The sequence below is a fragment of the Mesoplodon mirus genome (assembly GCF_964341445.2).
Source record: "Mesoplodon mirus genome assembly, chromosome: 2".
Classification (NCBI taxonomy): Eukaryota; Metazoa; Chordata; class Mammalia; order Artiodactyla; family Ziphiidae; genus Mesoplodon; species Mesoplodon mirus.
In genome coordinates this window covers 195763552-195788663 of record NC_138977.1, presented here as the reverse complement: position 1 = coordinate 195788663, position 25112 = coordinate 195763552, and the positions used below count along the sequence as shown (strand labels likewise).

General features: G+C 41.2%; 2 protein-coding genes across 3 annotated transcripts in view; one reads left to right on the top strand and one right to left on the bottom strand.

Moving 5' to 3' along the window:
* MARCHF5 (membrane associated ring-CH-type finger 5) overlaps positions 1-6243 on the bottom strand; it is a 56155-nt gene extending 49912 nt beyond the window's left edge. The window contains exon 1 of one of the 2 annotated variants that reach the window (XM_082630219.1): positions 5878-6243. In XM_082630219.1, coding sequence (XP_082486345.1) covers positions 5878-6179 — 302 coding nt within the window. In that variant the 5' untranslated portion in view covers positions 6180-6243. The remainder of the gene's footprint in view (positions 1-5877) is intronic. The other variant, XM_082630220.1, reaches the window with a different exon arrangement.
* Positions 6244-6386: 143 nt separating this feature from the next.
* The window catches only part of CPEB3 (cytoplasmic polyadenylation element binding protein 3), a 180217-nt gene continuing 161491 nt past the window's right edge, over positions 6387-25112 (top strand). Inside the window, exon 1 of the mRNA XM_082630111.1 lies at positions 6387-6469. The gene's annotated coding sequence lies outside the window, so the exon portion shown is untranslated. The remainder of the gene's footprint in view (positions 6470-25112) is intronic.

The window sequence follows — 25112 nt, the reverse complement described above, 5'->3', positions numbered from 1 at the left end:
ACTTGAATGTGCATGGTGGTGGTGGTAAAGGGTATGTGTGGAAGGCTCTGAGACTTGGGATAGGTGCATTAAAAATAAAATTACCGGGGCTTCCCTGGTGGTGCAGTGGTTGAGAGTCTGCCTGCCGATGCAGGGGACATGGGTTCGTGCCCTGGTCTGGGAAGATTCCCACATGCCGCGGAGCGGCTGGGTCTGTGAGCCATGGCCTCAGGGCCTGCGCGTCCGGAGCCTGTGCTCCGCAACGGGAGAGGCCAAAACGGTGAGAGGCCCGCGTACCGCAAAAAAAAAAAAAGAAATATTACCATACAGTGTGATGTACTAAAATGAATGCATAAAGGTTCTATGGAAATACAGGAAGAAGTAACTCACTCTGCCTGAAGGAGCTGTGTAATGCTTCAAGGTGATACTTGAGCTGAATTCTAAATGTGGGTCAGAGTTAGCCAGGTGTCAAAAGGGAGGAAGTCATCTAAAGCAAAAAGAAGAAGATGTACAGCAGGATATATCCAGAGGACAATGAAGTGCAGTGCAGAAGAGTATGGTTGGGGCTGGATTGGATTAATAGAGCTAAACCTCTTCACCAGGGCCTTGAAAGTTTAGAATTTATCCTATAGGTGATGTAGAGACTGACAGGTTTTAAAGTATGGAAACGCCATGATAATTGTGCCTTGGCCATTTCTGGTACCACTCTGTTAAGTCAAACTGGGAAATTCTGGTACCACTCTGCAAGTCAAACTGGTAGAGAAAAACTGGAGTCAGAGAAAGAATATAGTATCTGATAAGCAAGTGGATTTGGAGGAAAAAAGCAAAAAAGAAAAAAAAGATGTAGGTCTTATGGCTGGTAAACTAGAAGAATGGTCCTATCAAAGGCCAAAATTGGGAAGTCAAGATAAGTACACGCCAGGGAAATAGCAGTAGTTTAGATACGTTAAGGTGCTAGTAATACTCTGTATACACAAATGGAAATGTCTACTGGGCAGCTAGAATGCAAACACTAAAATGTGGGAAAGAGGTCAGGAATAAAGACATAAACCTGGGAGTCACTCAAATAAAGGTGATAGTGAGATAGTAAGCAGGTCTACTTTTCAGAGAAGAATGATAAGTGCTGAGGATTGAACCATACTTAATTGACTGAAGAGAGTAAAGGTAAAGTGATATATAAGAGGCGAAAAAAGTAAAAGACAAATAGTGTGGTAGACTAGAACACAGTTTCAAGAAGTTAGGGGGTAGTTGTCACCAGTTTCATCTCCACTACATATATGTCAAGGACATGTGGACCAAGAAAAAAAAGTCATTAGGTTTACCGATTAAGAAATTATTGGTAACCTTCAGTATACTTTTAGTAGAACTACGGACAAGAAAGGTGGATGAAAATCAAATTACAACAAGAGATAATAAGGAGAAAATAAGAATATAAATGTCACAAACAGGGAAACGGATTTAGAAAGAAAAAGAGTGGTAAGTTAATACAATGGATTATATATATATACTCTTTAATTGCTGTATATCACAGAACTCAGTATTTTAAAAAGTCAATTGTAGATTGATATATTTAAATTTTAGAAATATATTAAAATTTTAAATTTTTTCCCTGGCGTGTACTATGAATTACATATGGTATATATAAAAGCATTAAACAGGGCTTCCCTGGTGGCGCAGTGGTTGAGAGTCTGCCCGCCGATGCAGGGGACGCGAGTTCGTGCCCCGGTCTGGGAAGATCCCACATGTCGCGGAGCGGCTGGGCCTGTGAGCCGTGGCTGCTGAGCCTGCGCGTCTGGAGCCTGTGCTCCGCAACGGGAGAGGCCACAACAGTGAGAGGCCCGCGTACCGCAAAAAAAAAAAAAAAGCAAAAAAAAAAGCATTAAACAAAGACTGGAAGAACATAAACCCATTTATGATAGTGGAGTGGGGATGGAGAGAAGATATGGGACTGGGGATAGTGGCCAAAGGGGACTTTATTTGTAATGTTTCCACTTTTTACATAGAGATGGAAGCAAATACAACTAATTGCTAATGTTTTTAAATTCTAGGTATTGTTCTGTAAATGTCAAAATGGGATAGTGATATGATTGGGGAAAATATGCTTCAGAGAATGAGAGGTTGCTTTCATGGAAACTAGAGATGGTTATATAAATAAGAAGGTAATATAGTACGTTCCCATCAGAACACTCTACAGCCTCTAAAAGGATGTACATGTGTGGTTGACAACACCCTGAGAGTGCAGATTCTAATTCACTTTGCCACTGCAGGAGGCTTGTGGGGAGCAGATGGTTCTCCCTGCTTTTCTCCCCATTGACTGTTCTGGGGACACTGGCTACATTCCTTGCCTACTCACCGGGTGCAAGTAAGTGATGCAAACAACCTCAACAAATTCCTGAGTGTTTAATGTGAAAGGGGTACACAAAAGTCAAGTTTCCAGAAGCATCTCTCACCAGGCTTTAAACCTGAGGTTCATTCCTGCAGTTTGTTACAGTATTCTTTGTATTCTCTATACATTTAATCCTAATTTTGAGAAATAAAAGAGAAAACAAGAAAGTTTAATGGTGATAGAATAATATATAACAGACCTCTCCTTAAAAAAGTATGGCAATGAAGGGAAGGAAGAGGAACTGACCAAGATTCAGAGAACCTGATGTAAAAGGTTTGAGTTTATGAATGGTTATAATTTCAGGGCAATGATTTGTGATCCCAAATCATTCATGACACTAGAAAACCACCCACTTTCCCACCCCCTTTCTCAAACAATTTAAAAGGTTCAAATGATAAATGTATGTAAAACAGTTGCTTACTGTTTATAAAAATGAAAGGCCATCAAAATATATATCTATATATACTCTTTCTATCTACAAATACTGCAATAATAAAATTTATCAAGATAAACAATTGCTAAACTAAATTTAGTTATTCACAAAGGACAAGGCAATTGAACTTCAGCTATTAATAACTTGCTATTAATTAAAAAACCTTGAAAGACTAAGTGTATAAACTGAGCATACCATCCATGTTATGTAAATATAATCTTCATTTTATTTGGCAGTTTATGGAACACAAACCTCACTAGAATTAAAGCTCCATATGAGCATTTTTGCTTATGTTCACTACCACCATTTACTGAGGACCTAGAATGGTATCGGGCAAATGCATCGATATTTATTAAGTCAATTCATTAAATACAAATGTTTAATAAGCACTAAAATATACCTAATTTTAACCTAGAAGCAAAACAACAGTATATGTTATACACATTTCCTAATCTTCTGAAGGACAGAACTTGAACTGAAGAAATAAAAATAAGGGCAAGTTTCTGAGCTAAATTCTATCCCTCAAAAATTGCCACCCAAAGACCAAGCTGGGGAGAAGCCAAATTCAAAGCAAGAATTCTAGGTCCTAACAGGTTGACATATTTTAGTCTGTTGGGCCTGTCAGTATTCCTCAAATGAACCCATCAAGTATCTTTGTGTTCAATTTGCATGTAAGGCCAGCCCAGATTAAGATGATACTGTAAATATGGAGATGGGTGTGTGTGTGTGGTGGGGAGAGAATTGCTACATTAGTTGGTTACACTAGAACCTTAAGTACTTTCTGTGTGCCTAACATATGAATAGCAGTTTATTGTTTTATAAAGTGCTTACACGTGTTCTCATTTATACAATCCTGTGAGGTAGGATACTGCCATTTTACAAATGAGGATGTAGAACCTCAGAATATAAGTCCAAAGTCACATAGCTAGTAAGTGGCAAAATGAGAATTTTAAGATTTCTGGCCAAGCTTACATCACTAAAATGTACTCTCTCTTATCCTGACATAATCCCTTGGGATTTAGAGTAGTGGGAATTCCCTGGTGGTCCAGTGGTTAGGACTCCACACTTCCACTGCAGGGGGCCCGGATTCAATCCCTGGTCCTGGTTGGGGAACTAAGATCCCCCAGCAAGCTGCGCCGCGCGACCAAAAAAAAAAAAAGTGATTTTCAACTACAATAAACATCTGGAAAACTTTTGAAAATATACATGCTCAGGCCCCATTCTCCAGAAATCTGTGAATTAATTGGTTGTGGGCAGAGCCAGGCATCCATCCATATTTCAAAATGCTCCCCAGGCTGATTCCAACGTGGGGCCACGTTGCAAAACACTGACTTAGATAATAAAGATCTTTGAACGTCATCTTAAGAATCTACCTTGAGGTATGTCAAAAAGGTGCCGAAGATGAGGGAAGCCAGTATTATAGTCACCTGTTTCAGTACATGCAGCCAGAATTTCCATGTTTCTATTAGATGTTTTAAATGCCTGGCTAGCACTCCTTGGCTTTTTTACTTTTATGGAAATCTCCAAAGAGCGTATGAAAGCCAGATCAGCTCTTGGACACAAAAGCTTTTCTAAAAGTCACCTACATAAAAGTGAAAGCAGCAGGCCCTCGGAGGGGGAAAACAAAATTAATTACAAAATACCCAGCACCAGAATAGCGTCTCATTTGATTGGAATTGGCAGTGGCAGAAAGTGGTCTCCTGTGGGCATATTTCAGTAGTCCTATATAATTTGCCAGTATGGTAAATTATAATTTACCTCGTAAAACCTGGTAAATTATCAAACCTCTAGACAACTGGGGAAAATGACAAAAAAGTTCATACATTTGTTCATTAAAGAAATATTTACTGATGACCTGCTTAGTGCCAGGCTCTGCTGTAGGTTTCAAAATAAATAATGATGCGTAAGTTTCTGCCTTCCGGGAGCTTGTAAACTACTTACATAAAAAGGGGTTAGTCAGTACAACTTGACTTGAATGCTCCCCTCAAACAAGGGCTGGATTAATCACTGGGTCACCCCAACTGAAAAAGTCAGTACATGATTTCTATCAACTTAGATGTCTCAAAATTCTAAGCTCCAAAGGAAATGCCTGTCACTCTGGAAGATGTACTCTTGAGTGACTTGTGTTCTGGGTGTGATCCAAACAGCATTTAACTGGGTATAATCTCATTTAAGGTTGGCCTTTCATTGCCAACCTTACAGTTGGACTTTTCCTCAGTACGAAGACCTGTACCACACGCTGAACTGGGTGGCAAATGGTCTACTGAGAGTTGTAGGCAACCAAACATGCATTAGCCTGTAGCACTGGCTAGACCAGGAAGTGATGTCGTGGCTTAGGGGAAAATGTGGAGTAAGGGTCTCCAAAAACTCGTGGTAGAACCCACGGCCTAGAATTTCAACAGCAGAGGGCGGTGCAGCCGATTTCACAGAAAGAGTTTTACCGACTGGAGCCCCCCCAGGAACTTGCCCCATGAGAAGATGAAACTTTCTCAGTAAACTCAACGAACGGTAAAATACGCTAAGTGTTCAGGGCTGGACTTACGGCTGTTTTCCATAACCTCTACTCTGGTCTGACCGTTAAAGTCCCTTGCGGCTACTCTTGCCCTTATAGTTTGGGGTGGGGATGGGATGGGGGAGGAAGGAGGAATGAAGTCAGTCTATCAGGCTTTCCAAAAGAATGCTTATCCTTGGTTTTTGGAAGGAGTGTACAAATTGGAGGGGGATCACTCCCCAGAGAATGTCTGGTCCTTCTTGCCAGTGACAGCGCTGACAAACACGTTACAACACAGTTTGGGGGGAGGGGAGGAGGACAGTAAGAAGAAGAAACTAATTCTCTGGGTTCACACGAACCCCTCTCACTTCGCAACGGCGTTCGGACAAAACCAGACACCAATCCGTAACTAAGTTTCGCTTTAAGTCTACGCACCCAGGCCGCCCGCTACGTCCTCCCCCCAGTACGGACTCCAAACTTTCTGCCCCTCACTCGGCCCCCAGGCCGTGGAACTCCTCCCGGCAGGCTAGGCTCCGCTCCGAAGAGCCCCGAGGCCCGGCCCACGTCCTCCCCCAAGGCTGCCCGTACCTGTCCAGCATCTGCTGTAGGGCTTGGTCCGGCATCTTCGTCGGAGGCGGCGCACTCGCCTCCCCAGTGGGCCCGGGCCCAGGGACAATAGCACTGAGAGGCGGCGGAGTAGGCCTCAGTCCGGCGGCAGCCGCGAACGCCCCCACCCAGCCTCCCGGGGCGGCTCCGCGAGCCCGGCGGTGGCGGTGCGCGGCCCGCGGGCGTCGGGAGGAGGCGGTGGGGAGCGAGGAGGAGGAGCCTGGGGCGGGGAGGCGGCGATCGCGGCCCGGGTTCCTGCCCGTCGGCCCAGGGTTCCGGTCCATGGACCGCGGGCGCCGAGTTGCTGCCGGCGGAGGAGCTACCTTTGTGAGGTAAGAGTCACCACTTCAGTGCGCGCCGGGGTCACGACGTAAGGCGGCCCAGAGCAGCCTGGGAGATGTAGTCCTCGGACCGTCCCCGCAAGAGGCTGCCCAGCCCGCCCCGACCACCGCCGTCGCGCCCGCCGCCGCCCGGCCGGCGCCCTCCCGTTTCCTTCCTCCAGGGGGAAAAATGTCTTGCGGGCCGCTTTCCAGGAAGCAGCGGGATGTGCCGCTCCACCGTCAGTAGCATCAAGGTCAGCCCTCCCTGCCTGTTTTTTTTCTCTCAGCTCTCGTGCTCAGGTGGGACCGAGCCAGGTGAGGGGGGGGGCGGGCTAAAGGGCCATTTCTCGGCAGGGTCCCCAGTCGCGGCCGCGGCGTCGGGGCGGGCCGTGGCGGGGGTGGGGGTAGCAGAAGCCCCTTCTGAAGCCCTCGGCGCTGGGGCCAGCGTCGGCCGCGTCTGAACCCATTTTGAGGAGTTACGCAACCCCCGTGAGGGGTCGGATGCTCTAGTACGTGAGGTTATTCCTGAGGGGTCGGAAGGGCAGTGGCTGCCTAGACGAGGTGGTTCCCACCAGAACCTCTCCGTGTATGTTTGCCCGACGGGGGGGTGGGGGAGAGGGGCGGGGTAATGGGGGGAGTTTATTCCCTGCCTCTCTAGGAACCTTCTAAAATGTGCCTGGGCTTTCAAGGGCTCGCCACTAGTCTCCAAACGGAACGTGTTCGTGAATAAACAGCTCTTGCTTACTCAGCTGTGGGTCGTCAGGGGTGTTTGTTTCTCTCCCTGCTGCTGGTCGCTGTTAACCATTTCTAGTCGCCTTGACACCTCCAAGCAGGTGGATGTGTGTGTGTGGGGGGAGGGGAGGGGATCAAAAGGGAAAAATCATGAATCGCTCGTTGGTTTATTCTCTGACGCTCTAGGGACAGCTTTGGCGGGAGGAAAAGAGCTGTTGGCTAACAGGAATGCGTCTTTTGGATGACCTGTGACGTTCTCTAGTGCTGCGATTGGTAGGATGTCTGGTAGTTTTCCCCTGATTATGCCTAATTTCTGCCGTAAGAGGTTTGATTTTTCTTTAAATTAAAATGTGTTGCTTAAGCTCTTTTTTTTTTTTTACGTAGAATTTTACAATCCGCTCTTAATTCTCTGCTCAAAGTCGGCTTCCTGAATATATTTGAACTAGAGTGTACATCACGAGGAAGAAAAACAAAAATAACATGTGACCAGAAGTTTATTTGGCCTCCAATTTCTGAAGGATGCTTTTATGAAAAGCTTTGGGAATTTACATGACTAATTATAATTAATGCTTCACCTTTTTCTCATGAAACGAGAAGCAGGCCCCTGACAGGGGAGGGAAATAAGTAATTTAATCAGGGTGTTTGATATTTTAAATTCCTATTTATTGCTACTCCTACTGGGTAAGTCTTCCCTTACTGCGTATTTATCTCTTAAGCAATTGTCAGCCACAAGGAGATTGATACATACATGCCGCTCAAAAAATAGAATTTGATCTTAGCATATTGAAAAAAAAGAATTTATATTAGCATTTTCATGAAAATTCTGTTTCCTGGCTGTGTCAAAAATCCTTTGAAATAGGAAAAAAAATTTCTGTTATTCATCTTAAGAGTGATTAGCAAAAAAAAAAAAAAGAAAAAAAAAAAGCAATAAGCACCTGACCTAGTAATTCCACTCCTTGGTATCTGCCTAAGAGAAATAAAAACATATGTCTACACAAAGACTTGTATGCCAACATTCACAGCAGCATTATTCCTAATAGCCAAAAAGTGGAAACAACCCAAATATCCATCAACTGATGAATGGATAAACCAAGTGTGGTATAGTCATACAACAGAATGTGATTAGCTTATAACAAGGAATGAAGTTGTGATACATGTGACAATATGGATGAACCTTGAAAACATTATGCTAAGTGAAAGGAGCCAGTCACAAAAACAACATATTGTATGATTCCATTTATATTAAATGTTAAGAATAAATTCATAGAGACAAAGTAGATTAGTGGTTGCCTAGAGCTGGAAGAGTTGGGGAGTAATGGGGAGAGATTGCTAACGGGTATGAGGTTTCTTTTTGGGTTGATGAAAATTTCCAGAATTAGAGTGGTGATGGTTACACAACTTTGTGAATTATATTGCAATTTAAAAAATAAGATAAAACAAAATTATATTCTGGTGATGGTGGCACAGCTCTGTAAATATACCTAAAAAACTGAATTGTATGCTTAATATGAGTTAATTTTATAGTATGTAAGTTACATCTCAGTAAAGCTGTTAAAAAATTAGCTCCATAGAAAATGTTCATAAGGACATCTAAAGAGAAACAGATGAACAGATAACTGATAATTCTTTAATTTAACTTTAATTTTTTATATTTTTTAATTAGTATGGACAAAAATCATGATTGATAGAACTCATGAAATAAATTCCTTCAGATAAATTTGAAATGGGTGACACACATAGCTTGAATTTCAGTATTGTTTGTCAACTTTGTTTTCCTTGGCTCTTGTGTTTTCAGATAAGACTTGGAATAATTGGAATTATAATTTACTTTATGATTTTGAAGGAAAAAACTTCTTACTTGCTTAGATCGTAGTCTGACCCCCCCCAAAATAAAAAGTTGAAATGCACTTATGCATTAATAATTTTATAATGGATTTAGAAATACCTGAGTATGGAACTGTTCTAAATATGTTAGGAAATTTAAAGTAGTATATTACTTTAATGTTCTCGCATGACACTTCTTTTGAACTGTCTGCCAAAAGGGGCCCTGGAGATATTCCAAAGAGATATATAAAGTATCCAGGTGCCTTCCAAGGAGAATTGTCAATTGCCAAATTTGGTGATAAATTGCAGGCTGAGTCCACATTGCAGGCCACAGAATATTCTTCATTAATTTATTCAGCAGACATTTCCAGAGGATTTATGATGTGCCTGGGTACTCTAGTCACAAATTAAACAATAACTACCCTTTAAGAACATACAAACTACCTACCAACGTTTATATTAAAAAAAATCAAAGCAAAGCATTTACATATGAAATACTACATCATGATACATGGAAGCATATGATTGATTAAGTGCCAAATGAATTGGCCTAGAAATACAAAGTGAGGTAGAAGTTTAGAGACTGTTATGGGCTGGTGTGTTAGAGAACTTTGTGGAACAAGGGGAATTTAGACTCTACCTTGTAGCAATAAGAATTATGTAGGTAAAGAGGTGGAGAAGGATCTTGGGTCTGGATAAGGATGAAAAGATGAAGAGAGAGGAGTTAACCTCTGTAACTGGAACTGTGTCTCTGTTGAGTAAGAGTGAAAAATATGATTGGTTGGTTAAGTAGGGAATAGTTAAAAGGCCTTGAAGCTATTAATTCTTTTGATAAGTATTTATTGAACAAGCAATATTTATGTGACAGGCACTAAGCTAGGTACTGGAGACACAATAATGAGAAAAACAAGCATGGTCCCTACTTTTGTGGAGTTTACCATTTATAGTGGGAGAGAGAGAATCACATAAATACATTTTTTAGGTTGCAAATGTAGTACATGGTGTTATGAGAGATAATAACTAGGGTTTTTACCTAGACAGGGAGGTCAGAAAAGTTTCTCAGGAAGTGTCCATTATGCTGAGAACTGAGGAAGAGCAACAGTTAATTGGACAAAGGGAGGAGGGAAGAGCATCCCAGGCCAAAGGACAGCATGTGCAAATACCCTGAGAAGGAAAGCCCTGTGGTGAAGAGGAGAAATCAAAACAAAGAGAGGACTTGGGGTAAAACGGGACCACAAAGGTCGGTCAAGTGACAGACTCTGAAGAGCTTTGTAAGCCAATTTAAGGAATTTTGCCTTTATCCTAGAATCCTGCTGGGAGGAGGACATAAGAAATGGACTCCATTATGTAGGAAATGGAGAGTTAACTTGTAGTGGTTCCCAAACCTGCTGTGAGTCAGAGAATTACCCTGGAAATTCTGATCCATGTGCCTTGTAGTTGTGCCCAATTAGCTGTTTTTTTAAAAAACAAATTTCCTAAGTGATTATTAGACCAATGGTATCTCTGCAGAAATACCTTAGTGGTTGAGAGCTTCAACTCAAACCTACATTTGAGTCTTAGCATTGCCACTCAGGGGCTCAGCAATTTTGGGTGGGTTATTGAATCTTTTTAAGCCAAAGTTTCCTCATCTTCAGGAGGAGAATTACAGAACCTACCTCACTGGGTTACTGGGAGGATTAAATGAGAAAATTCATTTAAATTGTTCAGGACAACACTGGGTACATGGTTAAGAGCTCCATTGGTGTTAGCTCTTAATTATTACTAAAAGTTCTTGAGTCAATGTCAGAGTGATTTAGGGGGATTAATTTTGCAGTGGTATGCAGGGTGGGTTGGGCACAAAGACAAGTTAGGACTGGCCTAGGTCTCAGTAACTTAGCCATGGTCTGTAACTATTTCAGAAGTTTGCTTTAACACAGCTATAAGTCCTTTGAAGAGCCTTAGATTGGCTAAGTAGTTTTCAAATAGATAATGTTCCTGGGTCTCTTAAAGGACTTTTATAGGGAGACCTTGGTCCCCAGAATACATTTTACTGGCTTAGCATCTATAATGTTACCTTTTCTTTTTATATAAGTTTATTTGTTTTAGGCTGCATTGGTCTTCGTTCCTTTCTCTAGTTGCAGTGAGCAAGGGCTACTCTTCATTGCTGTGTGAGGGCTTCTCATTGCGGTGGCTTCTCTTGTTGCGGAGCATGGGCTCTAGGCGCACAGGCTTCAGTAGTTGTGGCACGTGGGCTCAGTAGTTGTGGCTCGCAGGCTTTAGAGCGCAGGCTCAATAGTTGTGGCACACGGGCTTAGTTGCTTCTCGGCATGTGGGATCTTCCTGGACCAGGTCTCGAACCCCTGTCCCCTTCATTGGCAGGCAGATTCTTAACCACTGTGCCACCAGGTAAGCCCTTTAAGATTACTTTGAATTGACCTTTTCTTAATTCTGGACAGAGGCTTCACTGGCCACTTATAGAAGACAGTCTAAAACCTGTCTCTTTATCTTCATTTGCTATTCAGAGAATAGAATTTTAACAGCTTATGTCAACTCTAACGGAAAAGATATTTACAAAGGGTAAATAATTTTACAAAAAAAATCATCTACTAATTAGTCTTCTTTTCCTCATAAATATTGTGGAAGACTCATTACTTTTCATTGTCCTTGGTTAAATTCCTCTCTCCGGGTTAGGTGTCCCTGGGATAAGGCAGTGGTATGTCAAGAGTAGGTAAAAATCACAGGATAAGATGCCACATCTTCCTTCTTGTATCTTGTTTCAGGAGTATCAATTTTATGCGAAAATGTATATATAAAGAATTATTTTCTTTTTTAAACAAGTGTGGATGTCAGAGCAGCAGCTCTCAAAAAGCCGTCTAACAGACTTCTAGGGCTCCCTGAGAACCTTTCCAGGAGGTATGTGAGGTCAAAGCTATTTTTATAATAATACTAAAACATTATTTGGGGCTTCCCTGGTGGCGCAGTGGTTGAGAGTCCGCCTGCCGATGCAGGGGACACGGGTTCGTGCCCCGGTCCGGGAGGATCCCACATGCCGCGGAGCGGCTGGGCCTGTGAGCCATGGCCGCTGGGCCTGCGCGTCCGGAGCCTGTGCTCCGCAATGGGAGAGGCCACAACAGTGAGCAGCCCGCGTACCGCAAAAAAAAAAAACAAAAAAAAAACATTATTTGCCTCTTTCACTGCATTGGCCTTTACACTGATAGCACAAACAATGGCGGATGTAACCGCGTGAACCTTAGCACCGTTAAAGGCGCGGACACCAAACTGTACTAATGGTTATGTAGTCTTCACTACCACACACATAGAAGAAAAACAGACGTTCACTTAAGCAGTAAAAATTATTCATTTATTAAATTTTGACCCTTGGATATGCATATTTTAAATATTCTGGGTGATGAAATGGGAAATATGCACACTTCTGCTGCATCCAAAGTATGTTAGTTGTCTCAGAGCAAAACACTTTACATGATTGAGCTACAAGCTGAACTAGCTGCTCATCTCACACTATTTTACCAAAGACTGACAATAAACATTTTCAACTTTTGTGCTGTTCAGAAAGTGAAAAGACTTTCACTCGTTTCAGAATGGGAGAAAATTTTTGGAAATAATGTATCTGAAAAATGACTTGTGTCTAGAATATATAAAGATGTGTTGCAACTCAATAATAGAAAGGCAAAGAACCCAATTAAAAAATGGACAAAGGATCTGAATAGACATTTCTCCAAAGATATACAGATGGCCAGTAAGCACCTGAAGAGATGCTCACCAACGTTAGCCATCAGGGAAATGCAAATCGAAACCGCTATGAAATACCACTTCACTCCCCCTAGGGTGGCTATAATAAAAAAGATGAATAATAAATGATAAGTGATAATAAATGTTGGTGAGAATGTGAGGAAGTCAGAGCTCTAATACACTGCTGATGGGAAGGTAAAATGGTGGGGCCATTTTGGAAAACAGTCTGGCACTTCCTCAAAATGTTAGACATAAAGTTTCCGTATGACCCAGCAGTTCTACCCCCAGATATATACCCAAGAGAAATGAAAACCTGTCTACACAAAAACTTGTACATGAATGTTCATAGCAGCATTATTCATAATAGCCACAAAGTGGAGCAACCCAAATGCTTATCAACTGATACACGGGTAGATAAAATGTGTCCATACAATGGAATATTATTCAACCATAAGGGATGAAGTACTGTTAAATGCTATAGCATGGCCGAACCTTGAAAACATTGTGCTAAGTGAAGTAAGCCAGTACGAAAGAGAACATATTCTATGATTCCGTTTATATGAAGTGTTCAGAATAGGTAGGTCTACAGAGACAGAAATTAGATTAGTGGTTGCCTAGGGTTGAGGGAGATGGAGTTTTGAGGAGTGACAACTAAGGTGTGCAGGGATGTGCACCTCTTTTTGAGGTGATGAAAACATTCTAAAATCGATTGTAGTGATGACTGCACAACTCTGAATATACTAAAAATCACTGAAGTGTACACTTTAAATGGGTGAATTATTTGGTGTTTGACTTGTATCTCCATAAAGCTGTTGTTTAAAATAACACCAGATAAAGCCTTAAAATCCATTGTTAGTTGACTGATGTATTAACTTATGACATATCAATATAACATAGTATTATATAGCTGAGCTATTGAAACAAATGAGATATTTCTATATAGGCCATAATGAAAAGTTGCTAAAGATGTAGTGGTCATCAGTTAGGGTTTTTTTTTGTTCCACAGAAATCAACTCTAGCTAATTCAGTCCCACTAGGGGACATTTGTTAACATCTGGAAACTTTTTTGATAGTTACACTAGCATCTGGTGGGTTGAGACCAGGGATGCTGCTAAACATACTATAATGCACAGAACAGCCCCTCACAACAAAGATGTTGTGGCTCAAGATGTCAATAGCACTGAGGTTGAGAAACACTGAGCTAACTTAAGCAAAAGGAAATTTATTGGAAGGAATTGGGTGAGCTCACAGGATTGAAAGTAAGGCAGGAGAACCAGGCTGGAAGCAGTCAGGTAGGCTACCACAGAGAATTGTCTTGCAGGAACATTCCGTGCTCTCATATGGGTTCAGCACTGGAATGGATAAACTCCCTCCAACTGTGTGTATTCTGCTCACAGTTCAAAATCTAAGGAGAGAGCATCTAATCAATCTTCCTTGCCACTTGGCTAAAGGAAGGCAATGTACCTTGAATGAAGGCAGTTCCTCAAAAGGAAGTACATTCATTAGCAAGCACTTTTGACCATATAGTTATGATTCATTTACTATCTAGGTGCTGGGGATAGAGGAGAGCAAAAGAGACAAAAATGCTCTTGTGGAGCTTATATGCTTATGCTGCTAAATCAGGGCGGATCTTTAATAACTTAAAGAAGGTTGAATAGTTGCCAAACTCCAAAACCAATAAATACTACCCATATGTTAAGTGAAAAAAGCAGGGAGTAGATAGTATCTATAGTGTTATCCAAATTATTATTATTATTTAACTTAGCATGTGTATGTAAGGAGATTTCTAGAAAGACACATAGGAAATGTTTTTTGTTGTTGTTTTTTTAATATTACATGTGGATGGTGAAACTGAATATGGGGAGAGAAGCCTACTTTTCATTTTATTTCCTTATGATGTTTTCATTTTCACCATGAGCATGTATTTCATAGTTAAATTTTTTTAATTAAATAAAAAAAATCATTGGTGCAAGTGAAGGATGATGAAAGGCTTTTAAAAAGTCACAATATTGGGAGTTCCCTGGTGGTCTAGTGGTTAGGATTCCAGGCTTTCACTGCCGTGGCCTGGGTTCAATCCCTGTTTGGGAACTGAGATCCCACAAACCGTGTGGCCAAAAAAAAAAAAAGTCACAACATTATGGTGGTTCTGCTTATTATGGAAAAATGGAAAGAAAGAAAGAAGAAGAAAATCTGAATGGGAAGTGTGGCCTGTAATCATTTAACAAATATTTGTTGAACACCTACCTGCCTTAGGTCCTTTTTGGACAAGGTGGAATATAAGTAAATAAAATATCAAGCAGCAGCCATGTGTGAGGCACTGTGAGGTGCTGTATCTGGGAGGGGATTGACATTTGAAAAAGGTCTGACAGCTGCCCTTAACGACTGCCTGTTGGCATCTAGTTATTGAACACCTAATATGTGGCATGTGCTGGGCCCTATACACACATTATCTCAAACCCTAACAATGACCTTATCAGATAGATGGCTGTGTCTCTCATATCACAGATAAGAACTTGAACACTGGAGAGATGAAGTCATAGCAAATAAGTGGCATAGCTGACCTTTGAATCCAGGTGTATCTGACTTCACTGGAGAACAGTGTATGAATATGTGATAGTTAAATAAGTAAAGAAGAAAGTGATTTATTGCAAGAGCAATCACAGAACTACCCATGATTAATTTCTGAAGAATTTTACAGATAGTTAACCCAGGAGCTCAGAGAAGGGAAGAGAAGTTGCTGCATATTGGAGTGGTCTGGGCAGGCTTCCTAGTGGAGGAGTGGTTTGAATTGGGTCTCGAAGGAGGAGTATATGGATATGTAAAGAGAAAGGCAGTGTCAATCTTTACTAAATGCCTGCTTGAGTCTAAAAACACTTCACCTAATCCACGTAGCCTCATTTGGGAGGTGAGGAAACAGAGGCCTCCGCTTACCCCCACCTCCCTGCCAGGAATAGGCTCTTAATAGGCCTTAATTTTTTGGCAATCTGATGGGGGTGAAGTGAAATTGCATTGTTATAGTCAAATGTTTACCTCTATTTTATAGCTTCTGGGTTTTACCTCTTGGGTAAGATGAATTAGTGATAGAAGAGAAAGTGTATGTAATAAACTAAAAGACCAGGATATAGTCTTTTGGGAGAATAGATATTCAGTATAAGTCATTTTCCTCTACTAAAAGAGTTTTAGGCTTTTATGAAGGTATTATAACTAACTTGATACCCTACAGCTGAAATCTCAACTCGGTAAGTCTGAGAAAGATCACCTATTTGTTTATTCAACACAAGTTCTTGAGCTCCAACTATGTACCAGACACTGTGGGAATACTGGGGATACAAATATATGAATAATACATTGTTAGTCTGTTCTTGTCATCAGGTTGTTTACCATTTAATGGAAGAGACGTATTGTCATATATTTACAATATATGGAAATCTGAGCCAATATATCTGCACACACTCCCTGAAACCTAGGAGTCCTCCTTGAGTCATCCTTCTCCCTCATCCCCCTACCCTTCAGTCAGTCACCAGGTGTGGTCCATTTATCTCCTATCTCTCAAATCCATTTATTTTTTTTTTCCATTGCCCCCTCCCTTCACCCCAGTCCAGTTGCCTGTCATCTCTTACCTTGGACTACTTACTAGTCTCATAATTGGTCTCCCCACCTTTGCTTTCATCCCTCTTCAACTGATTTGACAATTGGCCTCTCCAGTTTACTCTTTCTTCCTTCGATTCACAAGTAGAATGACTTGTTAAGAAATGTAGAACTGCTTATGTTACCTGCTTGAAGTCCTTCTGTGGCCTGTTTAAATCCTGGTGAGAAGGAGCCAGTAGAAAGCATAAATTTAGCAATTTGGAGAAAAGGGGAGTAATCCATGAATTATGCCTTCTAAGCTTCATGAGGGCAGGCCAGGACCATACCTGTTTTGTTCACTATTGTATCCCCAGTGCCTTGCACAGAGCCTGGCCCTTGGCAGGTGTTCAGTAAATATTTAGTGAATTTTTAAAAGGGAGAGACACTTCTAAGGCAAGAATGAACCCTGAAAAAAAAAAAAAAAGAATGAACCCTGAGATGTTTGGAATTGGAAGTATCGATACAAACTAATGATTTTATAGATATACATACATAGATAAACACACACAGATATGGGCATACATATGCTTTTGGCTCTATCTGCTAAGAGGGCCTAAGGCAAGTTATACCCCAGAACCAATGAGTATACCTAGTGCTATCTCCAATAGAGGGAACAAGGGCTCTTTGGAGAAACTGCTAATCCTAGACTAGTAGCAAAGGAAAAGTACATGAACCTGGAACATCTGCAGTGCCAGAAAGTAGAGATGTGCTAAAAAACTGATGGGGCCATGTCAGAAGTGCCTAGGAGTCAACTTGAAGGGACCCCAATGGCCAAATCAGGGACATTTTGAGTAACATAATAAATAATCATAATGAATTATAACCTATAGAATAAAATATGAATCTGTGAGTCTATGCTATTAAAAATAAATGAATAAATCAGGGGAGAAGGAAAAACTCTTCCTTATAGTGGCATTCCAACTAATTAGAAGCGTTGATGAAAATAGCAAATCACCACTTGCAAACACCACAGGAATAATTGATATAGGCAAGAATCATTGATGGATGCTAAAATTGGTGGGTGAAAGTATGTTGATAAACAGGATGTTCACATAGTCAGAAAGTATCTTCCCAAAGATACTTAAGTAGAAAGGGAAAAATAGTAGCTTTACAGTGGAGAAATCTGGCAGACACTACCTTAACCAAGTGATCAAAGTTATCATTACCACAATGGGGCATATCCACATCATGTTCCTTTTGGAATAATGCACTAAGAAGGACACAACATGACTTCTGTGGTATTATTGCCGAAAATGCATGACCTGAATTTGATCATGAGAAAACATCAGAGACACCAAAATTGAGGGACATTCTACCAGATAGCTGGCCAGTGTTCTTCAAAAGTGTCAAGGTCAGGGGACTTCCCTGCTGGTCCAGGGGTTAAGACTCCACGCTTCCAATGCAGGGGGTGTGGGTTCGATCCCTGGTTGGGGAATTAAGATCCTGCATGCTGTGCCGCGTGGCCAAAAAAAAAAAATAAAGTGTCAGGGTCATGAAAGACAAATACTGAGGAATTGTCCCATATTAAAGGAGACTAAGGAGACATGACAACTAAATGCAATGTGTGATTCTTGGTTGGATTCTTAGAAGGGGCATTAGTTGGCCAGTTGGTAAAATAAGGTCTGTAAATTAGATAATAGTACTGAATCAATGTTAATTTTCTGATTTTGATAATTACACTGTGGTCATTTAAGATGTGAACATTTGGAGAATGTGGGTGAAAAGTGGAGGGAAATTCTTTTTTGTAACATTTTTGTAATTCTGAAATTATTTCAAAGTGAAACATTAAAAGTAAAATAAAACCCCCTTTTTTTGAAGTTTTGAATTTTATTTAATTTATTTTTTTATACAGCAGGTTCTTATTAGTTATCCATTTTATACATATTAGTGTATGTATCAATTCCACTCTCCCAATTCATACCACCACCACCACCCCTGCCGCTTCCCCCACTTGGTGTGCAGACGTAAAACCCCATTTTTAATGGTTTTGTATTGCCCTCACTTACTTTATCTTGCTTTACTTTACTCCCCACCTCCTTCCAGCTTCCCAAATGAACCCTGAACTCTAGCATGTTAGTTACTGGCTTTCTTCTTTAGTTCCTTGAATACACCATGCTTCCTCCTCCTCAGATCCTGACAGTAAGAAGCATGGTATTCTCTTTGCATGGAGCATACTTCCTTTGAAATTCATCCTTTTGTTCCTCAAGGCTCATTTTACTTATTCTAGAAAACCCCTCCCTGACCCCCTAATCCAGGTCCCAACATTGTATGGTTTCATAACATCTGGTACTTTTTCATAGCATTTTTATCACAACTGCCATGAAATTATCATGGAGTTTACTGTTTAAAATCCCTCTCACTCACTAAAAATTTATGTTCATAAAAGATGGAGGGATTGTCTTTTTTTGCTCAATATTATTTCCCTGGTACCTTGCACAGATTTTCAATGACTATTTGAGTAATTAATGCAAGTCATGCAATGGAGCATCCCCCCTGACAAAAAAAAAAAAAAACCCAACACAACTTGGATGAAACTGGACACAGGAGATGTTTTAAGTTTGAGGAGATGAAGGTGGAGACCAGAATTGGTGGCAGTGACAGAAAATGATAGATGGAGGAGTCTTATCATGGAAGGAGCCATAGGACTTGATAAGGGAGGAGGAAGAGTCAAAAATGACTCAGGTTTAATCAGCAGCAGCAAAAAGGTACACAGTTGACATGGCACTTGAGTCACTTTTCCAGCAGTATTTTTTGAGAGTATGTTCCTAAACATTTGAAAATGGTCTCTATTTATTTTTAATAAAAATGCTTTAAGTGGTAAAATACTGTATTATGTGGTAAATACCAATTGCCATGCTGATTAATATGTTTGGTATACTAAAAAGTACTAGAGTATTTTAATAAAAATACTATAAACCCATGGTAAAATACTGCCTTGATTCATATTAAACAATAAAAATGACTATATGAGAACACCTGAGTATCCCTCTGTAGTGGGTACTGTGGTGCTCCAATCCACATCCTCTCTTCACGGGTAATGTACTCCTCCCTCAGCTGCTGGGAATTTTAGTTCCTGATGGTGAAAAGCTTTGTTTTTGCTGGGTGTTGCCTTAGGTTGCAGGGAACTGCCTCACTTTAGGTTAGCCTCCCAGGTTATGCCTCACTGGCCCACAGCCAGTGACTGGCTGATTTAAGATGCAAAGACCCAGCTTCCTTGCCTTATTTGAAGACAAGTCTGAGGGACCTGTCTCAGCTACCACAGGTATTGGCCAAGTTGCAACCACTTTGGGGTCAGTGTCTCCCTCTGACTCTCCTGGTCTTCCTCATTGCGTTGCAGGTGTATTTGCCAGTTGCGTCCTGCCTCAGTAAATCTCTTGCTTGAAATTGGTCTCAGAATCTGTCTCCAAGGAACCTAACCTATGACACTATCTAATCTGCCTACTCTCTAAATGTTGCCATCATTGGAACCTCTGTGTGTGTGTGTCTGGGTTCTGTTTTTGTTTTCTCCCCCAAATATACCCCGAAAGTGCCCAAATTAAATGTACACCTTGATGAGTTTTCAAAAACTCAGCTTCATTTTTATCAAAGAAAGAATAAGAAAATGAGTTTGGGTAGAGTGAGAACCACCTACGTTTACAACTTCCTCATGGTGAAAACTTTGAGGGAAGGGCGGGTTGCCAAGGGAAGTTGGAAGTTTCTCTGATTTTTTTTTTTTTTTTTTTTTTCCGGTACGCGGGCCTCTCACTGTTGTGGCCTCTCCCGTTGCGGAGCACAGGCTCCGGACGCGCAGGCCCAGCAGCCATGGCCCACGGGCTCAGCCGCTCCGCGGCATGTGGGATCTTCCCGGACCGGGGCACGAAACCGTATCCCCTGCATCAGCAGGCGGACTCTCAACCACTGCGCCACCAGGGAAGCCCAGTTTCTCTGATTTTAAAAGAGCAAACAGTTTTGCTCTTTTGGTTGACTGCAGTGTACTCCGAAATGAGAGGAACAATCTCAGTATACTTCATAATACATGTAAATGAAATGGGGAAAATAATGAGTGTCAGGGACCAGAGGAGAAACTGAATCATTTCACTAGAGGAAATGATTCAGAGAGAGGAAAAGATGATCTTCCTGAAGGTCAAATATCTATAAATCAAACATGTCAAAATATTGCTAAAATTTTGAGTAACCAAGATTTTTCTGTTAGTCAAGCTCTTTGTAGTACTCTTTTGATTTTAAAGTAAAATTTCAAGAATTCTTCTGTGTTTTTGTTTCTCAGTGATAGATAGAGCTTTCATCGAGAGTGTTTAGTTCCCCTCTGTTCAATTCTTTCTGTCTCTAACATCACCCTCCTCGTTCTCTCGTGCCTGGATGATACGATAGCTGGCCTCCTAATCAACTGTCTCTCTCTTTCCACTTTTATCCTCACCACAGTCTGTTCTTCACACAGAACCATGATGGCCTTTTTAAAGCATAAATCAGATCATGTCACTGCCCTGCTTATCCCCCTCCAGGCGATTCCCATCACACTTAGAAAAAAAACCAAAATCTTAATTTAACCTAAAAGGCACTATACCATATGGCTTCTGACTACCTCTCAGACCTCATCTTGTACCACTTTCTCCTTGTTTACTCTAGCTACAATAGATTAGTTGTTCCTCTAAAGCAGGGGTCAGAAAACTAAGAGGGGCCAAATTGTGCTAGAGGCCTATTTTTTTTTTTTTTTTTTTTTTTTGCGGTATGCGGGCCTCTCACTGCTGTGGCCTCTCCCATTGTGGAGCACAGGCTCCGGGTGCGCAGGCTCAGCGGCTATGGCTCACGGCCCAGCCGCTCCAGGGCATGTGGGATCTTCCCGGACCGGGGCACGAACCCGTGTCCCCTGCATCGGCAGGCGGACTCTCAACCACTGCGCCACCAGGGAAGCCCTAGAGGCCTATTTTTATACTGCCATTTTTAAAGGATTGTGAAACAACTACAACAACAGGAACAAAAAGAAGAATATGGAACAAGAGACCTTGTGTGACTTGCAAAACCTAAAACATTTACTATGTGGCTCTTTTACAGAAAAAGTTTGCCAACTTCTGCTTTAAAGGCTTATCCCTCCTGCATTAGGATCTTCACATTAGCTATTCCCTTTGCGTCCTCCACTACCAGTCTTCACATGGATGGGTCCTTTTAATTCAGGTGTGAACTTGATTCAGGTGTCACTTCATCATTGAGGCCTTCAATGACTACCTAATGTAAATATCTTACCAGATTCTCTCAATCACATCAACTTTTTTGTTCTTTACAGCACTTATCTGGTATTTACTTATTTTTATTTTTTCAATAACCATTCCCCCTCTCCCCCATGTAGAAAGATCTTTTCTTTCTTGTATACTACTCTTGAGTATTCTTTATCTTGCATTTAGATGGAAGAGAGCAATAATAAATGTTCGGCGCCTACTGCAAAGTTGGTGCTCAATAAATGTGTTGAATGAGTGAATTTCCAGATTATTTCTGCATATGAAGTTTAGGTCTCCTGCTTTCTTTTTGTCCTCTCTGAGAGGACCTACAGTGCAAACTGCAATAAAGAGCTACTTTAGAATGGAGAGGCTAAACAATGCCTCTCCCTTAAGAGAACAGATAAACTTCTCTTTTCCTTTTCCTTGCTTTCCCTGGGAGAGCCCACTGTTAGAAGAGTGGGATGTTTCAAAGAGATGTCTCAAGGACAACTTATATAAAAAAAAAAAAAAGAAAAGAGGAAAAAAACCATTTCTTTTCATCTTTTTCTTTCACGAGAGGAATTTTTTAGGGTGGTAAGATTGGTCGAGGTCACATTTTCCACGAGGCTCTGAGGCTTTTGGGTGAAGAGTTTAGGTGGATGCCTCTGCTTGGGAGATGGATTTAACACTAAGAGGAACCAGGCCTGAGCTCAAAAGAGAAGCCAAGAACAATGTGAATAGGACTTGTTCTAGGTGATCAGGTATGAGGGAGGAAGGTAAAAGCCCAATAAGCACAGGTCCTGGATTTTTCTAGAGTTTAATTATTTCACATGGTCAGGCCACATGTTTTGACTTTTGGTAGGAAAAATATGGTTACTAAAGCAATGGGAGGCGTTGCCTGCTGCAGTTAAGACCGGTGCAACCAAATAAATTAATTAATTAAAAAAATAAAGCAATGAGAGGCAGTGATTGTAAAGAAAATGTGGGCACTGTCCTCTGGGTGTGGAGAGATGTGAGGCATAAGAGTTAAGCTGTAGAGCTTGAGTTTTGGAGTCAAAATAGACCTGAGCTGGGCTTCCCCTGTGGCGCAGTGGTTGAGAGTCCATCTGCTGGTGCAGGGGACACGGGTTCGTGCCCCGGTCCGGGAAGATCCCACATGCTGCGGAGCGGCTGGGCCCGTGAGCCATGGCCGCTGAGCCTGCGCGTCCGGAGCCTGTGCTCCGCAACGGGAGAGGCCACAGCAGTGAGAGGCCTAGCATACCGCAAAAAAACCCCAAAAAACAAAATAGACCTGTGCTTATTCATCCACTGGTTTTGTCACCTTGGGCAAATTATTTAGCCTTTCTAAACCTTGGTTTCTTATCTGAAAAATGAGAAGAATGATAGCTTCCATCTTTTAGGATTATTTTGAGGATTAACTGATAAGGCATGTAAAATACTTATTTAGATGCCTACATAAATAAGTGATCAGTTAGTATAAATATCATCATCATCATTGCCAGGTGGTGAAGAAATTTTCTAAAGCTACAGATGTTGAAACTAATGAACAATAAAATCTGTACCCTCTAGCAGTTTAAGGATATGTCCCACTGTATTTTGCTTCCATAAGTAGGAACACAGGATATGGAAAGGGGTGGGGTAAGAAATGTGTGGGAGCAAGACCATTGTTGTTTGAAGAAGCATGGTCTTAACACAACTCATTTGACTCCTAATGTTAAGTGGAAAGGAGACAAGGAAATCCGTACTTGTGTAGACCTTCCACATAAACCCATCTGCATGTCAATGTTAGCTTTGGATTTCATACATTGACCTCTACTGCTTTACAGTTTATTGAAAATGCCCTTGTACATGCTAATATAATTCTGATTATTTGGGTAGGGCAGCTGTTATTATTATCTCTATTTTATTCTAGAGGAAACAAAGACTAAGAAATTGAGAACATGGGTTTTAGAGTCATATTGCTAGGGTTTGAAACCTGGCTTCTCCACTTCCCAACAGTGTAACTTAGGGTAAGTTACTTGAACTTTCCAGAACCTCAATATCTTCATCTGTGGAATGGGAATAATGAAGATACATACCTCTTAGGATTGTGTGAAATTATTCATGTAAACAAAGTACATGTATGGCAAATAGTATGTGTTCAATGAATATTTGTTATTGTTATCTCCCAGGGCCAGGCAGCTAATAAGTGGTAATGCTAGTATCTAAATTTAGATAATTGGATTTCATACCTTATGGCCTTTCCACACACCACCTCCCATAATATTAATAATGTTGACCCTCTGCCACTGTGATGATGTATGATCCATAACATTAGGACAGGTGGTCTAATTTGTTTTTCCAAAAGTGGTAGGAGATCCATCTAAAGTATCCCTTTTGGTACAGTTGGCACACATATCTGTTTCTCAGCTTCCTCAGTAAGAGGACAGCTGTGGCTTCAGGACAGAACTACACCAAAAGCTCTGGACTTTGTTTCCACTGGTTAGAGCAAAGTGCTGAGGATACCAGTCTACCACATGAGAAGACAGAGATAGCCTACATTAAACTGAACCAATGGGAGACTTGTAGTATAGTTGAAAAAGCATGCAAACTATAACTAGTAAGTTGGAAGACTTGAATTCTAATCTTGGATCCACCAGTTATTAACTATATCTTGTAACATCTCTGAGCCTGGGTTTCAACATCTTTATTTCTTCTTTATTTTTCTAGCTTTATTGAGGTATAATTGATACCCACATATTTAACATAGGGATCCCAGTAGTCATCCTTGTTGCTGTCACCTATTCATACAGTCCCTTTGTGGAAATTAGGAAAAGATGCCTTTTCCTCCAGGCAGAAGCAGCTCTGCCACTAAGGTTCATGAGCTTGGTGACCAGAGCATGTAGATTTCAGTCTCTACTAGCCTCCTTGGCCAGCCTTCTGGTGCACTGCAGCAGCAAACGCAAGGGCCCTGTCTATGCTGTCTTTCCACCGCACAGGGCTGTTAATATCAAGTGAGATAATAAGTTGAAGGAGTTTGGTAAAGTCTAATCCCCTCTGTGAATGTAAAGCACTGATATCACACAAACACTACCTGATTTCAAATACCAGGATCCAAGGGTGACTTGGGTAGACATTCTGACCATTGCCCTTCCCTTTGGTTCTGATGATCCTGGTGACTCGTTAACTTGTACAACACCTGTTGTGTACGTCTGTAGGGATTGTGGCCAGGAAAGATTTTCTCCATCATTTTCAGGCCTGAACCAGCCTTGCTCTCTAAAATCAGTTCTTTTGATGATTCATCCTCTTGGAAACAATCATGTTGTTTTTAGAACACCCTGGAGTGGGACTGGGTCTTCCCCATAGGTGGAATCTGGAATCCTTTGGTTAGAATTTATCTTTGCTTTTCAGGCAAAGGTCATTGTGTAAAAGCTTTGCGTTAAGGGGAGAAAGAAAATTTGCTGAACTATAATTTGCCCTCTTTTCACACCTCTGAAGCCCAAGCTATCTGCTGGGCTGTTTAGATCAAGTAGGACAAGAGGACCTGCTTGTATGGATAGGTAAATCACCTTTCTAAGTTTCCATTTTGTTATCTCGAATTAGGGACAATAAGAGTACTTACCTCATAGGTCTATTACATGGATTAAATGAACTAATAAGTAGAAAGCACTTGTCACACAGTATATGCACAATAACTGTTAGATGCTCTAATTACTAGACTCCCTGCAGGATACTCTACCTGACTTCGAGGAAGAACAAAAGCATAAGTTCCAGGGCCTTCCCTCAAGAAGCTTAGAGTTCTAGCTGGGGAATTAAC